Source organism: Parus major, chromosome 9 (genome assembly GCF_001522545.3).
Source record: "Parus major isolate Abel chromosome 9, Parus_major1.1, whole genome shotgun sequence".
In the NCBI taxonomy this organism is placed as follows: domain Eukaryota; kingdom Metazoa; phylum Chordata; class Aves; order Passeriformes; family Paridae; genus Parus; species Parus major.
The window spans coordinates 13,133,760-13,150,671 of NC_031778.1; the positions used below are offsets into that span (position 1 = coordinate 13,133,760).

A 16,912-nucleotide genomic window follows, 5' to 3' on the forward strand; every position below is an offset into this window, starting at 1 on the left:
TATTTTTTGTATTTAGTTTGAAACATAAAATTACTTGTGCTCTCCATGAAGAGGTCAGAGATTATATATTACAACATATGCAGCAAATGAAATGTGGTATTGTACATATTTCTGTTGTATTTGTCCTATTTTCCTTGTATCAGGTGGATTTGAACAATTGGTTTGTTATCTTGTGCTATAATAATGCACAGTAGAGCTTTTGGACAAAGAAAATTTCCAACCTGATCTAATGGAGTAAAAACCTGAGGTATCAGAGCATTTATTAAGAATAAATAGAAACTAACATCCCAATTGGTTTAAGAATTACCACTTAAGGTGCATCAGCTATTCCCATTACCTTGTTTTGACGTGTAAGGAAAAATGCCTGCAGTCTTCAAAGTCTGCATTTGTATATTATTTGAGTGAGAACTGTGCTTTGGAGGGGCTGAGGAGGTAGTGAAAAAAAGGATAATTTGGGCAAACTGAACAAAAATTATGTACAAAAAACTGAAACTGTCTTCTCCATGGAGGAGGATAATTTCAGCTTTGTTCTGATGGAGAACCCATGTGACCTTTTGGTGTAACTTGAATGTTCTGTCACTTTTCTAGGTTCTCAACCCTTTTTACATTTTCCAGTTGTTCAGTGTGATATTGTGGATCACTGATGAGTATCACTACTATGCATTAGCAATTGTGATTATGTCTGTAATATCCATTGTTAGCTCACTCTACACCATTAGAAAGGTAAGTTCAAAGAAAATGGATGCATCTTTTTAGCTTTTTACTCATTGCCTTAATTTGTTGTGAAATTGCTTACAAATATTTAAGAATTTTTCAAAGTTGTACAGGTAGAATATTGTTATGCATTTTGCCTCTTTGAGCTGAAAGAATTTGGATTTTTAGTTTTCTTTGAGATTTTTGCAGACTTTCCATGCTGATGAATCAATAGGTTGGCCTCAGATAACAGAAACACCACCTTGCTTAAATAAAACCCGGACACAAGTTTATGTACCAAGTTTTATTGACAGTAGTGATTCCATCTTGCATTGTTTCCTTGTTTGAAAAAGCCCTACAGAACTGAGCACCAGTGAAGCATATGGATTGTTAAACTGGTGGTTCAGTTTTCTCTGTAGACTTAGCTGATGGAAATCAAAGTAGTAATTATCCTTAAATTGCAATCTCTGAATTCAAACCAGAGACAAAAGAAACCTCCAAACAACTTCTACCTTAATTCAAGTTCATGCAACTACTGCAGCTTTTACTTTTGTATGTTAATGACTAAATGATTTTATAAGATTTTTCATGTCAGTGTTCGTTTGCTTCCAGAATGCTGTTAAAAATAGGAGCCTGTACAAGTTGATGCACTCAAACTTTATTTGCTAATAGGTTTCCTAAACTATGTTCAAGAGAATGTTTTGAGTAGTGTGAGTTAGTAGAGAATCTTGTAGCTTCTTCTGTAGAATGTGCATTTAGAAGAAAAGCTGTGCTTTTGAATAATGAACTTTTCTCCCCTTTGCAGCAATATGTTATGTTACATGACATGGTAGCAGCTCACAGCATTGTAAGGGTTTCTGTCTGCAGAGGAAACCAAGGTAAATTTCATGGGTGGCCTGGAAGGTTGAATTTAAATTGCTCATGAAGTGTGAGTGTGAAGTGGGTCTGCATCTCTTGTTTGGTTTTTTTTTTCATCAGCTTGAAATACTTGCATTTCTTAGTAAAATTGCATGGGGAAAAGAAGTTCAAATTGGAATTTAGATAGTGTAATGGAATGAAATGCCTTCTAGATGGTATTTTCAGTGAGTATCAGGTTTGTTCTCGATTAGGTGCTTGTTCTATTGCAGTTTCTCATTCTCTGGCATTCCGCCGGTGTAATTGTTATTCTAGTTTCTTTCCTGACTTAAAGATGTCCATGTGTTGGGTCTCCATTACAATTTATTACCCAACAAGGGCTGCAAGATGATTTCTGATCTTCCCCTCATTTGGATACCACAGCAGTTAAAGGTGTGGTATCCAAAAAGTTATGATGCTAGGTAATTGTCAATATCTTTTGTATAAGCTTGATTCCTTTCATTTGTCATGATGCACTCTATCCATGTGCTCTGGAGTTTAATCTGTAGTGGAATTGGGGTATATCAATGGCTTTTTCTGTGTGTTTTTAAAATCTCTTCATGCCATTAATAAAACAAAGTTGAACTTTCATTTTATAATAGTTGTACTTGTCACCACCTGGATCTTGGATATGAGGATCTTTATCAGGTTTTATAGACGGTGGCTATTTTCAAGTAAACTTGTTTGTTTTCTAATATTCAGAAATAGAAGAAATCCTTTCCACCGACCTCGTGCCTGGAGATACCATGTTGATTCCATCCAATGGGACAATTATGCCCTGTGATGCAGTACTGCTCAGTGGTACTTGCATTGTAAATGAAAGTATGCTAACAGGTAAAGTAAATTTGATACACAGTGCTGCATGGCTGAAAGTATTAGTTTGTACCTGTGTACATGCTTACTTGCAGTATGTTTTAACAGCAGTGGATATGTTTATTTTGTTTGAAGTGTGTATGTTCTTACAATTAGACATATTCTGAAGTACTTGTGTACTTGTGTCCTGCTTACCTGCAATAGCTATGTGATACTGCTTGGAAACTGGAAACTCCAAAAATGAATGATGGTTTCTTGTTAAAGATTTCTTCTTGATAGTTTGTCTTCCTTCCTCTTGACTTGGTGTTCTCAGTGCAGATGGAGTTCTGAAGCCTGCTTCTTCAGAAATTTTTTGCCCAAACTTTTTTAGCTTCTTCCAAAAATGAAGGTAGTTACTAGAGTGTTCTCTTCTGTACTGTATTTAAAACCACAAATGATTATCTCAAGTTGTGTCTGCATATGCTGAAACCAGGGATCTGATGTATTTAAAAGATAGGTTCAGTGACTAGGACGGGCTTTTTGTTAGTCCTAGGATAATCTGTCCAAATTGACAGCCCTTAGTAAATTGTAGTTCAGAGACTGTGTGTTCTATCATGTTCAGTTTTTCTGAATATACTTGATCATCTTGCTGCTGCTAACAACTGATAAAAACTGATTGTAGCTCTAGCTTGAGTACACTCGGTCACTAAAGAAGATGAGAATAGTTTTCTTCAGCTTCTAGTTTTTCTGAGTAAAGATGAGGATGATGCTTTTCAGGAAGAAAATGAAGCTTGTCCTATTTTTTTTTAAATGGACTGTATTTTACATCTGTGTGACTTGAAGTAAGGGGCACAAAAACTCTATAAGGAATAGAGTTAAATAGCATTTGGTGAAGGAATCTTCTGAGCTGAGGCTAGTAGGTGAGAGACTACCTAAGAACATGCTGAAAGGAAAATTACTTCTGTAAGTCAGCCTGTGTGCTGGTGAAGTGAGATTATATTACTCTGCTTGTAGTTGTGAATGAAAAAAATATCTGTTCTTCTCTGATCTTGCTTAGAGACTTTGTTTCCTTTAAGGTGAAAGTGTTCCTGTCACAAAGATTAATCTGCCAAATCCTTCGGAATATCCAAAAGCAGTGGGAGATGAGATCTACAGTCCCGAAGTGCACAAGCGGCACACGCTGTTCTGTGGAACCAATGTCATTCAGACCCGGTTCTACACTGGAGAGTTGGTCAAAGCTCTGGTAGTGAGGACAGGTATTGATTGTTAAGTTTATCTCTTGTTAATGTACTACTTTTTGTAGGTGTATGTCAACTATCTGATACTGCTAAGCTTGGGTAAAGGAATATACCTCAAATAGCTTGATAAAAGTTTTAAAACAATAATAAAGACAGATGGTGGTCTGAAGATTAACAGCTGGCAAGCAAGAAAGTGAATCATTCTTCAGCATCAATTTAAAACTTATTCAGATATTTTTTCATGTCCTTCAGAGTTTTTTTTGTAGTGTCTTGGTTGAACTGCATGTGCCTCTTGGAAAAGGTTTGGGTGGGTAGTGGGGAACAGCTGATTTTAGCAGTCATTCACAATGCCAAATATTTTTCTTTACCTACAGTTATTCCAAAGTATGTAACGTTTACTTAAAAATGAGTTTGATCTATCTACAGAAATGCTAATTCATATGTTAGAGATCTGGGTTGAATAATACAGATATTCTGTGAAAACTAATTGCATAAGCTAATACAATTGTGGAATTCTGCTTTACAAAAATCATCTTAAGAAAATTACCACAAAATAAATGAATGTCAGCTATAATCCAAGGTACAATAGAATTAGATAGAAGAAATTGGACTGCTTTGACTAGACTGCTACTTAAAGCAAATTTTCCAACAAATAACTTCATCCTACTTTGCTGCTTCTTACTCTGTGTTCTCTTTTCACCTTCTGTTAGTCTGTTTTAGTAGTAAAAGTTCTGATTTTCTGTTTTATTCTCTTTCTTGAGGCTTTTATTAGTCTTTTTTTTCAGAGATATTTTCCTTCCGTTGAACATATCTGCCCTTTAACAATATCCATCTCAACTTTTTTTGTTTCTTAAATAAATTTTGTGTGCCCAACCAATGTGTATGTACGGCAAGTTGAGCCCAAACAGCAACAGAAATGAACTGCTGAAGGCATGTTGCTTTCTGCTCTGTGAGAGGGATAGTACTTTTTGTTTTGAAGTCTGATACTGTGGTCTGTAACTCTTACAAGGAGCATTGCAATTGCTCCCAACACCCTGAGTCTTACTGCCCTGACACTGGAAATTGTGTTTGTAAAGATGTTCTTTGCCCATGGCAGGTGTGAGTTAGCTCCTGTTTTAAACAGGATGAATTTAGCTGTGTGGGCTTTATTCAGGTTTTATGTATGGACAAACGTTTTCCTGCTGTGGCTATGTATAGAGAGAAGGAAAGTGATGCAAAATTCTGTTCTTCTCTCTGGTTCACAGGAACAGTTTTTAGGCAAGAGGCAATTTCCCTCTTCACAGAACAGGATAGATGTCTCAGCTCTTGCAGCTTCTTGCTCCTAAGATCTAAAAAAAGATTTAGGACAACAGAATTCACTATGGTTGTGTGCAAAGGCATGTAGTCCTAACCTTGTGATAAACCAGGATGTAAGACTGATCTGCTGAGATTATACTCACAGTACTTTTCAAATTAAGCCCTTAACATGTTTGATGTTACAACTGAAATACATGTAAAATGTATTCATTTCTTTCCTTCTAAAACTCAGTTGATGGATATCGTTGTGGCTCCTATTTGTAATTGAAAAGAATTCAAAACTGGGTATTTTGCTTTAGAGAACAGAATTGTCCGCTAAAGTTATCTTTATATCCAGTGTGATCTAAAGACACCCCATGAGGTTTTCATTTATTATTTTATCCTGATGTGCTCTATCCTGTGCAGAACCTTCTGCAAAACTATTGAAAAAAAAATAGAAAGTAGTTCTGATTTTTTTGTTGACCGCTATGTTGAATTACAAAGCATTCATCGCTAAATACTCAACTACATACAGACACGATGAACTTCTCTGAACAGGCCCATGGTTCATATTCTGCAGTAGCAAATGCAAAGCCTGGAGGCTTCATCACTTTTCATCTTGTGATGATCTCATCCACTTTAAGACTGATGCCATCTCTGTTTTGGTAGAATCCTATATGCCAAATGTCAGGGTGGAGGGATCAGCCTTTGCTGTGGTGCCTTGCAGACTAAGAAGCTGTCAGAGAGCTGTCACTAATACCAGAAGATCTGTCATTGATGTTGAGGTTGTAGTAATAGACTTTGAGGTCTAAGCAGATCTAAAATGTTCTCGGCACACAAAGTTGGGCATTAATGTTGGCCTCTTTAAACGTCAAGGCAAAAGTTCAAGGAGGACCTTGGGATATCTGTTGGTTGTTAAGCTGTAAGACCTTTAGAAGGGCAGTCTCCTAGTTTAGTTGTCAAAATGCTATCAGGAGCTACCTTTCTCCAGAAGATGACTCCCTGCACTGCAGTTTTTTCTGAATCTTTCCTTCTGGTTCTCAAGGGACCTTATGGAGACTCGCCATTTAAGTATTTAATGTTGGACTCTTAATATCTTAATTTTCTTTTTTGCAAGGACTGGCTTTATTAGACAATAAATATACCCTCTAGCACTGTGAGGAACAAAATGCAGTACAACAAACTCTGCCAGGCCAAACCATGTGAGGTTTTGCTGCTGCTGCAGAGGAGGGGTTTGTTTGCATCAGCAGCATGTCCTTGCCGTAGGAGAGAAGCCCTTAGTATGATGTGCACATATATTTTTAAAGCACCTTAATTACAGTATTGCAAAACATCTGCTATGGATATTGAGAAACAGTTGTAATGAAATTAGTAGCTTAAGGGTTTTATTGAGGTTTTTAATATATTTGAATAGCTTTGCTTTTGTTTGTATTTTTAATAACTTACTCCTTTATTTCTAGGCTTTAGTACTGCTAAAGGACAGCTTGTTCGTTCCATACTGTATCCAAAGCCAACTGATTTTAAGCTCTACAGAGATGCCTATTTGTTTCTTCTGTCTCTGGTGGTGGTGGCAGGCATTGGGTTTCTTTACACAATTGTCAATAGCATCTTAAATGAGGTATGTTTTAATTTCTGGTCCAGAACTGCCTTATTTTAGAAAAGGGTGACCATGACTTCCATCACACTTCACATGATGAGAAACAGTTTGATTTAAAGTGAATATTTTTTTGCTCCATTTTATATCAATGAAATAAGACAAGGTTATTGAGAATAAGTTTCAGCACAGAAGCAGAATTTGAATATCTTACAGAGAAATTTGAGTTTACCTTGATTTCTCTTATCCCAATTACTTACAAGATTACTATCTGACTTACATACAGTTGGAAGAAATATGATACAGCACATCTAAACTGTGCTGCAGGCAAAAATATCCTTATCAAGGAATAACCCAATAACTGTTAAGCTTTTTGGTTTGTTTTTTTCTTTCTCTCAAAAGAATTTGCATTATTCAGCTAATGTTTTAAAGTAATATATTTCCACGGGGAAAAGTGGCAATTTGAAGTTATGGGTTGTGGATAATTTAGGACTGGATTATTGTGGTTGCTGATGGTGGGTGAAGATTATGCTAAATTTCTGGGCAGTCCAGAACACACTGTACTGAGGTTTTGCTCATGGTAACACAATGTGTGGGTTTTGCTCTTGGTAACAGATCAGTGGGATAGTGAATCTGTGAGCAGTGAGTTCTTGTTCATTAACTCTGACCTCTGTTGCAGGTTCCAGCTCGTACCATCATCATTGAGTCTCTTGACATTATCACTATCACGGTGCCTCCAGCACTCCCTGCTGCTATGACTGCTGGCATCGTTTATGCACAAAGAAGGTTGAAAAAAATTGGCATCTTCTGCATCAGCCCACAAAGGATAAATATTTGTGGCCAGCTGAATCTTGTTTGTTTTGATAAGGTTAGGTGAATTTTGAAACTGTGCTGCCTTGAGGGGCATTGTCTTAGAAAAGGGAGTTTGTATAGATGAAAAGGGAAAACTCATTATCTTTCATGTTAGTTAGATAATTTGTAATCTGTTATCTTCCAGGTATTCGGTGTTTATCATCTGTTAACTCTCTTGATTTAATCTTCTGTAAAACGTTGTTGTAATTAGCTGCTTTCTTATCTCAAGACTTTCAAGTCCCAGCTTACTACTGGCACCTCAGAAATGTGAGAGTTGAGGGTTACTAAGAACTTTATTTAACACAGACATTGTCCCCTGTCCCTGAATATAGTTGATGAGCTATCATATTTGGATTTTAATGAGCTATCATTTTTGGATTTGTTCTGTGTCCAGGGAGCAGCATGACTGCTTTGAGTGTTTTTGAAAGTTATTTAATAGATTTGTAACTTAATTAGTAGCAAAAAGCAAGGGAGATACTGTATTTTCTGTCCCAAAGTCTTGATTTGTATGTGAAAACAAAAGAAAATATGTCATTCAAGTGTAATTTGCTTAAATAGCTGTTTATTTTTGCTTTGCTAGAAGATAATTTGTTTTTGAAGACTTTCTCTTCATGCCATGCCCCTTGGTGTCTTTTGCAGACTGGCACACTTACTGAGGATGGCTTGGATCTTTGGGGAATTCAGCGGGTGGAAAATGCTCGGTAAGGATGAGCTCAGAGCTGATAGCAAATGTGACACTCAGTTGTACTGTAACAGCTTCAGCAGAATAGAACAGAAAATTCAGTGTGAGCTCATGTATGTTTATTATTGCTGTAATGCACTGTAGGAATGCCACTTAAACTGTGGCTTAGGTGTAGTGGAAGTTAAAACTCCACAGTGAAACGTGGTAGAATTTCATTTATAAGAGTCTGAGACCTCTTCAGGGTCATACTGCAAAACTGTTGCAGATATTGTTGTATGTTTCTTTAATCCTCTCCCCCTAAGCAATGACTTTTTGGGCTGCAAAAATGAATTAGCTTAATTAGTTAAGTACTAAGTGATAAGAAGGCTTTATATGAGAGATCAAACTAGACAGGGAAGGAATGACTACTGAGTGTTTGAAGGAGGAAAAGTTGTGATAGTTTCTGAAAATTCCAGCCCAGAGTCTTAATTTGTTTTCTGTGATGCGTGAAAATACAAGTGAAGGGACTTGTGCAGTCAATTTTCTTCCGTTAATCTAAACAAACCTTTTGAAGTGGCTCATAATAAATAATTATAGTGCTAAGTATATTATTACTTCATTGTTTCAGTTTCCTTTTGCCGGAAGAGAGGGCTTGCAGTGAGAGCTTGCTGAAGTCAGAGTTTGTTGCTTGCATGGCAACTTGTCATTCCCTTACAAAAATTGAAGGGGTGCTTTCTGGGGATCCACTTGATTTGAAGATGTTTGAAGCAATAGGATGGGTAAGTACCGTTTTTTTCCCTGAATACTGCACTATGAGCAAGTCAAAGTTAATGTATATTAATTAGCTGATTTTTTTTAAAATACAGATTTTAGAAGAAGCAACTGAAGAGGAGACAGCCCTTCATAATCGAATCATGCCAACAGTGGTTCGACCTTCAAAACAACTTTCCCCAGAATCCAAGCAGTCAACAGATCAAGAAATGGTATAAAAACTCAAAACAATTGATGTGAGCTAAAGAAACACATTTTACTGTATGCTGAAGTTCTGGCTGATAAAATTGAAATGGGATCAGAACTGTGAGGGTTTTGATGGTAAACACAACAAACATGTTTAAATCACTGTTGCGTGTAGTGGTTCAGTATATGCTACTTTCAAGGTGAGCAAACTGAGTGTCAGTATTATTACCTTTACAAACTGCTTATAAAGTACAATAATGCTTTTTGAGCTTATGCCTTTTAATATTGGTATTGTTACCAAATTCTTACTGTTTTAGTAAAGTGCTTAGGTGTGCTCACCTTGCAGTTTCAGTTAAAACAATCATTTGTTAATGTCACTGTGTCGTGTGGAGTTCTTGCTACTCTTGTACCTTAGAGATGATATTAAGTGCTGAGTAAGAAAGCAAAATGTACTTTGCAGATTTAAGTTTCTTTTAGCTGTATTTTGAAGTATTTTTAAATATTTCACAAAAGGAAATTTTAAGTTTATGAATGTATATCCAGATTATCACAGAGTGGGGTAGTAGGAGAGTATTACAATGAGTTGTATTTTGTAGTAGATAGAAATATCTTTAGAATATCTTTCTTTTGTTCAGAGCTCAGTGTATGTGCACAGCAGTTGTTACTGTGCAGTAGTTGGCATCTAGACATTCTTGAAAATTACTAAATTATTTTTTTGGGGGGATATACTTAATTGTGGCCTCATTCTGAAACACCATAGTACTTTAGTTGTTTACAAAGGCTAAGCAGACAGTTTGGACTGTGAAAGGTCTTGGAAATTCTAATCAAGAAATCAAGCTCTACTTTACTGTGTAAAGGATACTAAACAGATATGGTATATTTATATTCAGCTTTCATGAAATCCATTGAAAATACAATATGATACCAAGAATGCTGGGCAGATTCATTTACTGATTTGTGTTGAAATAGTTTGTAGCTGAAGAAACACTTAAAATTGATATTTAGAGTGACTGTATTTTTTTTTGGTTTTCAGGAATTGTTTGAGCTGTCGGTAAGTATGCTTTTTCATTCGACACATACCCATTTTTCTTAAGCTGTATGTGGATGTAACCCTTTTCTTCCTTCCTTCCCTCCTTCCTTCCTGTGTGACACAGACTGGGTATGAAATTGGAATCGTGCGCCAGTTTCCATTTTCCTCAGTGTTGCAGCGCATGTGTGTAATAGCCAGGGTTCTAGGGGAAAAGAGAATGGATGCTTACATGAAAGGTGCCCCAGAAGTGATTGCCAGCTTGTGTAAGCAGGAAACAGGTAAAGGAGCAAATTTTTTTTATTTCTTCTATAGCTCAGCTGAAATATGAATATTTTAATAACTCAAAACTTGATCTTTTTAAAGTTCCTGTTGACTTTGAGCGTGTCCTGGAAGAATACACTAAGCAGGGCTTCCGAGTTATTGCTCTTGCTCACAGAAAACTGGAGTCTAAGCTTACATGGCACAAAGTCCAGACTATTAGCAGGTAAGAGTGACTTCACTTTTTTAATGAGTAACAGACTTTAAAAGCTGCATGCTTTGAATTAATATGTAATGTGTATTTTTGTTTAAATCAATTACTACTCTTCTTTAGCATTTTTTGTCTTGACATACATAGTCCTGTTCATCCTTTAGTTGTGCCCTGGATGTACAAGATAAGGAAGTTTTCTTCTGCAATTAAGTGAATTCAGAGGATGAGCTTTAAGCTGGAAATGAACTGGAATATTATTTTCATGATGTCTAATTTACACTATTGTGGCAGAAAACCTCGTTTGATTTCCCTACTTGCACATTACTTACATCATCTGTGTTTATTAAGGATAATGGCAAATAGTGGAAATCCTCTTATGAATGTTTGATGCAGTTTCTTTGTCTCCTAAAGGCAGCATGTCCTTTTTCTCATTGCACTGGAATGAGGTTTCTTCCCTCAAAGAGTAGTACCTCTTGTGAATTGTTTTCCAGCTGAGCCTAGTTTTGTGGATAATGTCATCTTTTCCACAGTGCTTGAATGTGTAGCACAGCTATGAAAATGCCAGCTTTGACTGTGTTCTTTTGTATCAGACCTGTGTACAAGGTGAACATTTGGCAAAGCAGAGAAATGAGTTTTCTGGTTTCAGGTGTGCAAATCTACAATAGCAGTAGAATACCCAAGACCTGTAAATACACTGACTTTTTTATGTAAACCAAAGTGAATTCATTTCTCTGCCTAATTAGCTACTGCCTATTAATCTTACATGGCTTTGTAACAATGTGCTAGTTTTTATGTTAACGTTCAGCTAATTTGGAAAATAGAAATGTGCACTCTAAACATATCTTAATATTTGGCCTGTGAATGCAGTTTGTTTCAGAGCATTTTTTCTAGCTATAACCTATTTGAGACTGTAATTTCCTTTAGAAAGCATTCTCATGGAAGAAACTGAAAATTGTACTTGAGAGAAAACAACATTTTCTCACACTGGTTTTCAATTAAAACAAGGGAAATAAATATAAATTATTGTGATAATATCTTTCACATCACTTTTTATAAAGCAGATTACTTCATGGTTAAAAATATGCATTCATCTTTGATAAACAGAAAATCAGGCTTTTTAAAGCTACATCTAATAGTTGTAGTTCTTATAATCTTTCTTGTCTCTTTTTCATCAGAGATGCTATTGAAAGCAACATGGATTTTATGGGGTTAATTATAATGCAAAACAAGTTAAAGCAAGAAACCCCTGCTGTACTTGAAGATTTGCATAAAGCCAACATTCGCACTGTCATGGTTACAGGTTAGCATGTAAACATTCCTACTCAAAGATCCATCTCTTTTTGGTCTTGTTTTAATTATGTGTATGAAGTCAAATTTTAGTGTCAGTGGGTTTACACTGTGTTTATAGCAACAGGGGAGTTTAGAAACTTAGGAAAATATTCAGACACCAATTTTTTTCTTTTTGGGTGCAAGTTGCTTTGGTAAGTCGAGAAACCAGAAGAGGCTTTAATTCCCCTTCATAGTTTCTTCTCCCTACCTCCAAGTATAAGGTACTTGATACTGAACTGGAGGATGAAAAGCCTTAGAAGTCTTACAAATCGGGTCTAGTGGAAGTCCTAGTCTCATCTTATGACTGAATTTGCTTTGAGCAGGAGGTTGGACTGGATGTCCCGAGGGTCCCTACCATTTTGATTTATACTATGCAAAGTCACTTTGTATTGGATTTTTTCTGGGAGAATGACTTAGGTCCTTGTAAGCATGCTAGGTGTCTGTGCTCAGTGTTTTTTCATACAGTGTGTTTGCTTTTTAAATCACAGGTGTGGTGATTTTGGAATGTTCTGCTAGGCTAACATGTTCTACATGTTCTGTGACTGTGTAAAAAGCAGTATTTTAAATGGCTGCCTGTTTTCTGCCTGATTTTCCATATACACTAAGATTTGGTCAATAAAGAGATCTTTCTAGCTCCAAGCAGCATAAAATTTCCAGGGGAGGGGGTTTACCAGTAGGCTTTGAATGTTTTTTGTGAGCTTGGTTTGCTCTGATGTTGGCACTGGTATGTGGGGCAGTCCTCTATACAGGTTTTGTTAGCTTTCCTCTTACAGAGAATATCAGTATACGATCTTGATTCTTTTCTGACTGAAACCCTTTTAAATGCAATTGTTTAACAGGGGATAACATGTTAACTGCTATCTCTGTGGCCAGAGACTGTGGAATGATTCTACCTCAGGATAAGGTCATTATCGCTGAAGCACTACCTCCAAAGGATGGGCAGGCTGCCAGAATCAACTGGCATTATGCAGATACCCTCGCAAAATGCACTAGTTCATCACCAGCCATAAACTCAGAGGTAATACAACTGTATTATGCCCTTAGAGTGTAAGCAGTTAGTTCTACTGTTCTTTTTATGTTATTCCATTAAATAGTAAATCTGTCATTAAATGTCAGTTCAGAATTGATGTACTGGTTATCTTTCAGATCTTCAAATACCAAAGACTACTAAAGCAGCTGGGGGAGGTAGTTTTTCAACTGTGATATGACATTTGACATTTCACTTGACAGGGCTTTTTTCCAAACATTTCAATCTGTTAAAACTTCTCTAGATGCTTGTAGTTGAGACCTTAAACTACATTTTCTTAGTAATATGTAACTGTTTTTATTGTATGAGGTTTTGTTTTCTTTCAAGTGACATTCTTGTAAACCTAGTTTTGTGTGGGATCTCTAGGAATACCCCTCTGAGTATTAGCTTGAAATGACAAAGTATTTGTGTAAATGCATTACAGCTAGAGTATTAAACTACTTTTGATAGGATATTCCAGTTAAATTGGTCCATGAAAGCCTTGAGGATCTCCAGATGACAAAATACCATTTTGCAATGAATGGGAAGTCATTTGCAGTGATTTTGGAGCATTTTCAGGACCTGGTACCCAAGGTGAGCATTTTACTTGGGCATGGGCACTTTCAATGCTGAACAGACTTTGCCATAGGAGCATTAAGAACTCTTCTGTCTTGCAGCTCGTGCTACACGGCACTGTGTTTGCTCGCATGGCACCCGATCAGAAAACTCAGTTGGTGGAAGCTTTACAAAATGTAGAGTAAGTATTTGCTTAAGCATGGAAAGCATGAGGGTTGAATCTGTTTGGTGTGGTAGGAGACAAAAATTATGCATGCTGCTAGCTGTTTTGCCTAAAGAAAAATGCTGGGCTGATAGAACTCCATGTGCTGATAGATCAGCCTATTAGCTGATCTAATGGAATGAGAGTAGTACCATCTGCTGGCTAGTTGGGAGAGTTTCAGACTTTTCATGAAGTTTTAAATGAGGAATATATGCATAAACTGACTAACATATTTTATAAATGCAGTTGCTTGGTTTATGAAACAGACCCATCACATGTCTTCTGTGTATTCCAGAAGTATTATCAGGATGAATTCTGTTCACATTGGTCAATATGTGACTGTTTGAGTCAGGCCTTGTAGCTCTACAAAATATGACACAGGTGTCATTGCCTAGAGCAAAGATTCTTTATACCACCTTGAGATAAGAGAGCTAATAAACCATTATTGGTTTGATTGACCTCTCATTGTAATGTTACTTTTCTGTCTACTTCCTTATATGTATATTAGCAACTGTAATTGATTTCAGCATTAATGATCATCTATTGTTATGCAAACCCTGAATAACTCTAAGTAATATAGAAGTAATTAATGAAATAAGCTAAATTGACCATGGTTGGAAAATGGTCCAGAATGCTAATGTCTGTTTGGTTTCTGTAGTTACTATGTGGGCATGTGTGGAGATGGAGCAAATGACTGTGGGGTAAGTATATTTTTATTTTCCATACAGAACCATTCAGTTAAATTGTGCAGCTGAAGGCAAGTTCTAAAATGGTCTCTATTTCAATGTTACCTGGCAGGCACTAAAGAGGGCACACGGTGGTATATCTCTGTCTGAACTTGAGGCTTCTGTGGCATCACCATTCACTTCCAGGACACCCAGTATTTCCTGTGTGCCAAAACTGATCAGGTAATGCCAGTGACTGTGGACTTAAATGTGTCTGTGTAACTCATTTTGCATGCTCTATTTTAGTATATATTTGATGCTGTAGGAAACCAGTGTGAATTACAGAACAATCCATACATTTTTGTGGTTCTGTTTCTTTACTGAATGTACTCTTGAGCAAAACCTTGCCATAGCAATGATTTATTATTTTGTTGTAAAATCCTTTGTCCATGTAAAGTTAATTTTTCAAAGCATGACCAAATTTCTGCACGAGTCTTTTATATTGTCTTAGTGAATTTTCTAGTTTCCATAAAGGCTGTGTGTAATTGCAAGCAATAAAAATCTTCAGATAACTGCTCAGCATCACACAAAGTAGAAGACAAATTTTCTAAATAGGGTTTGATGAATTTTTTGACTCTAGAATTGGAATTTAAGTAATGATTTTGGATAAAGGTCAGCCAAAGAAGAACCTAGGGGTCTGTGGGGAGCTAATGAAGTAAAGCATTATCAGAAACATTTCTGAAGTCAGCAGCTCTGTGGCTGACTGTGTGTTTGTTCAATCCATGCAGTACCCTAATGTTCCACAGATGCTTGTGTAGAAATCTTACATTTTAAAGCCTCTATTGAAAGACCACATGAAGTCCAAAGAGGAGTGAAGTTAGGTGGCAGCTGAGTTCAAGACATGCCCACCACTTTGATGTTGGGGGAAGTGTATCATTCTGACTTCTGTTTCTCTCCATGTCTGTAGCTTAATGTCCCTCAAAGAATTTGCTTGTGTGTTTAATTGCAGCTAACATTTTGGTAGGCAGAACTTAACTGCTTGTACAGAAAGCTTTGTAGTTACATGATTGCATCTGTTTTGACAGGGAAGGCCGTGCTGCTTTAATAACTTCCTTCTGTGTGTTTAAATTCATGGCATTATACAGCATCATCCAGTACATCACTGTTACCTTGCTGTATTCTGTAAGTATTCTGTGAATACCTATGCAGTGTCAGCATAATTCAGAGATTTGAAAGTTGATAGATATTTAATACAAATTATTTATTGCAAGTCCCTTTGGGTACAACTCATGCATTCAAAAATACATTTAGACTAAAAGTATTGTTAGAATTTTGGGGTGTTTTTTCACATTAAATATACAAAATATATGGTAGTATCTGTTTAGAAAAGCTAATAACCAATGGCTGTGAAAAGAAGGTCTCTACAGTAGGAAGACTAAATGAGCATAAATAGCAAACGAAGCAAAAAGACAGGTTTCAATTACTTAAAAACGTTCAGCATTTTGAAATAGCCTAACTTCTTTTAAAGGGGAATTAATTCCTTTTATGTTAGAATTGAAAGAAACTGGAAGTATTGTTCTGGGGGAGGGGATGGGAAGCAAAGTGGAGTATTTCCTATTTGTATGATTGGTTACACAATAGTGGCATGTGATAGAAATCCTGTATTTTAATTTGTATTCTGAGCAAGTTAAAGGTGCAGAGTATTAGAGGACCTTTGAGGTGGAAATTTTGATAGCTGTATGAGTGCATAGTAAGGCTATGGTGTTTAAAGAACTGCAGGCCTATGATGTTACTGCACTGGTATGTAAGATTCAATAACATAATTTTGATTACAAACAAATTCCCATTAGAAATAGCTTGTCCATCTTGGAAAGGAAAGGATTTCATACTGTGATACTTCAGGAATTGTTCTGTGAATTACAGAGTGTTCAGTACTCCTGCAGGTAAAGGAGGCCAGTTTGACAGGACACTGTTGTTTATAATTCAAAGAATTGATGATGTATGAGTGTCAATATAAATTTTTTGTGGTGTGAAGAAATTACCAATGTTTCATTTGTGGTTTTGCTCCAGATCCTGAGCAATTTGGGAGATTTCCAGTTTCTCTTCATTGATTTGGCAATCATTTTGGTGGTTGTCTTCACTAGTAAGTACTGTACTGAATTACACCAATGTGGCTTCTGTGAACCACTTTTCACTTGGTCAGATTTTCTTTAATATCTAATTACTTGTGGTTTTGAGAAAACACTGTGACATACAGTGAAGATGTTATAACTATTACATCTGTGCATAAGAAACCCAAACGACCACTGTGTACTGAATTGGATTCACCTGAAATTTGTGAAATGTCCTCATACAAGAAGCATATTGTGGGCACAGTCTTGGGGAACTAAGTCTTCACAGCACTGGAAGCTGGTTTTGGAATCAAAACAGGAGTTATTGCAATATCCTCTTGCTCAAATGTTTTGATTCCTCACATTCTTACTTTGAACAGAAGTCCACAAAAAGTTACACTCCAAGGATTGCCTAGTGAAATGTTCAATTCTACATAGGAGCCTAGCATTCAATTCACTGGCTATCAGTAGAATTCAATTTTCAGATTTAATAAAAATGTCTTAATTGAAACAATGACAGTCCAAAAGTGAGGAGGCAGGGTGTAAGTCCTTGTGCCAAAGGGAATTT

The 16,912-nt window shown here is 36.5% G+C and overlaps 1 protein-coding gene across 2 annotated transcripts in view; it reads left to right on the forward strand.

Annotated features, from left to right (window-relative positions):
* Positions 1-16,912, forward strand: part of ATP13A3 (ATPase 13A3) — a 54,813-nt gene that overhangs the window by 26,048 nt on the left and 11,853 nt on the right. For both annotated transcript variants that reach the window (XM_015637813.2, XM_015637814.2), the window contains exons 8-27: positions 589-723; positions 1,499-1,571; positions 2,290-2,421; positions 3,456-3,635; positions 6,353-6,510; positions 7,166-7,354; positions 7,978-8,039; positions 8,628-8,778; positions 8,866-8,982; positions 9,990-10,007; positions 10,111-10,264; positions 10,350-10,470; positions 11,631-11,755; positions 12,624-12,802; positions 13,262-13,384; positions 13,468-13,547; positions 14,227-14,269; positions 14,367-14,476; positions 15,319-15,415; positions 16,304-16,376. In XM_015637813.2, the coding sequence (XP_015493299.1) occupies positions 589-723; positions 1,499-1,571; positions 2,290-2,421; positions 3,456-3,635; positions 6,353-6,510; positions 7,166-7,354; positions 7,978-8,039; positions 8,628-8,778; positions 8,866-8,982; positions 9,990-10,007; positions 10,111-10,264; positions 10,350-10,470; positions 11,631-11,755; positions 12,624-12,802; positions 13,262-13,384; positions 13,468-13,547; positions 14,227-14,269; positions 14,367-14,476; positions 15,319-15,415; positions 16,304-16,376 (2,320 nt within the window). The remainder of the gene's footprint in view (positions 1-588; positions 724-1,498; positions 1,572-2,289; positions 2,422-3,455; positions 3,636-6,352; positions 6,511-7,165; positions 7,355-7,977; positions 8,040-8,627; positions 8,779-8,865; positions 8,983-9,989; positions 10,008-10,110; positions 10,265-10,349; positions 10,471-11,630; positions 11,756-12,623; positions 12,803-13,261; positions 13,385-13,467; positions 13,548-14,226; positions 14,270-14,366; positions 14,477-15,318; positions 15,416-16,303; positions 16,377-16,912) is intronic.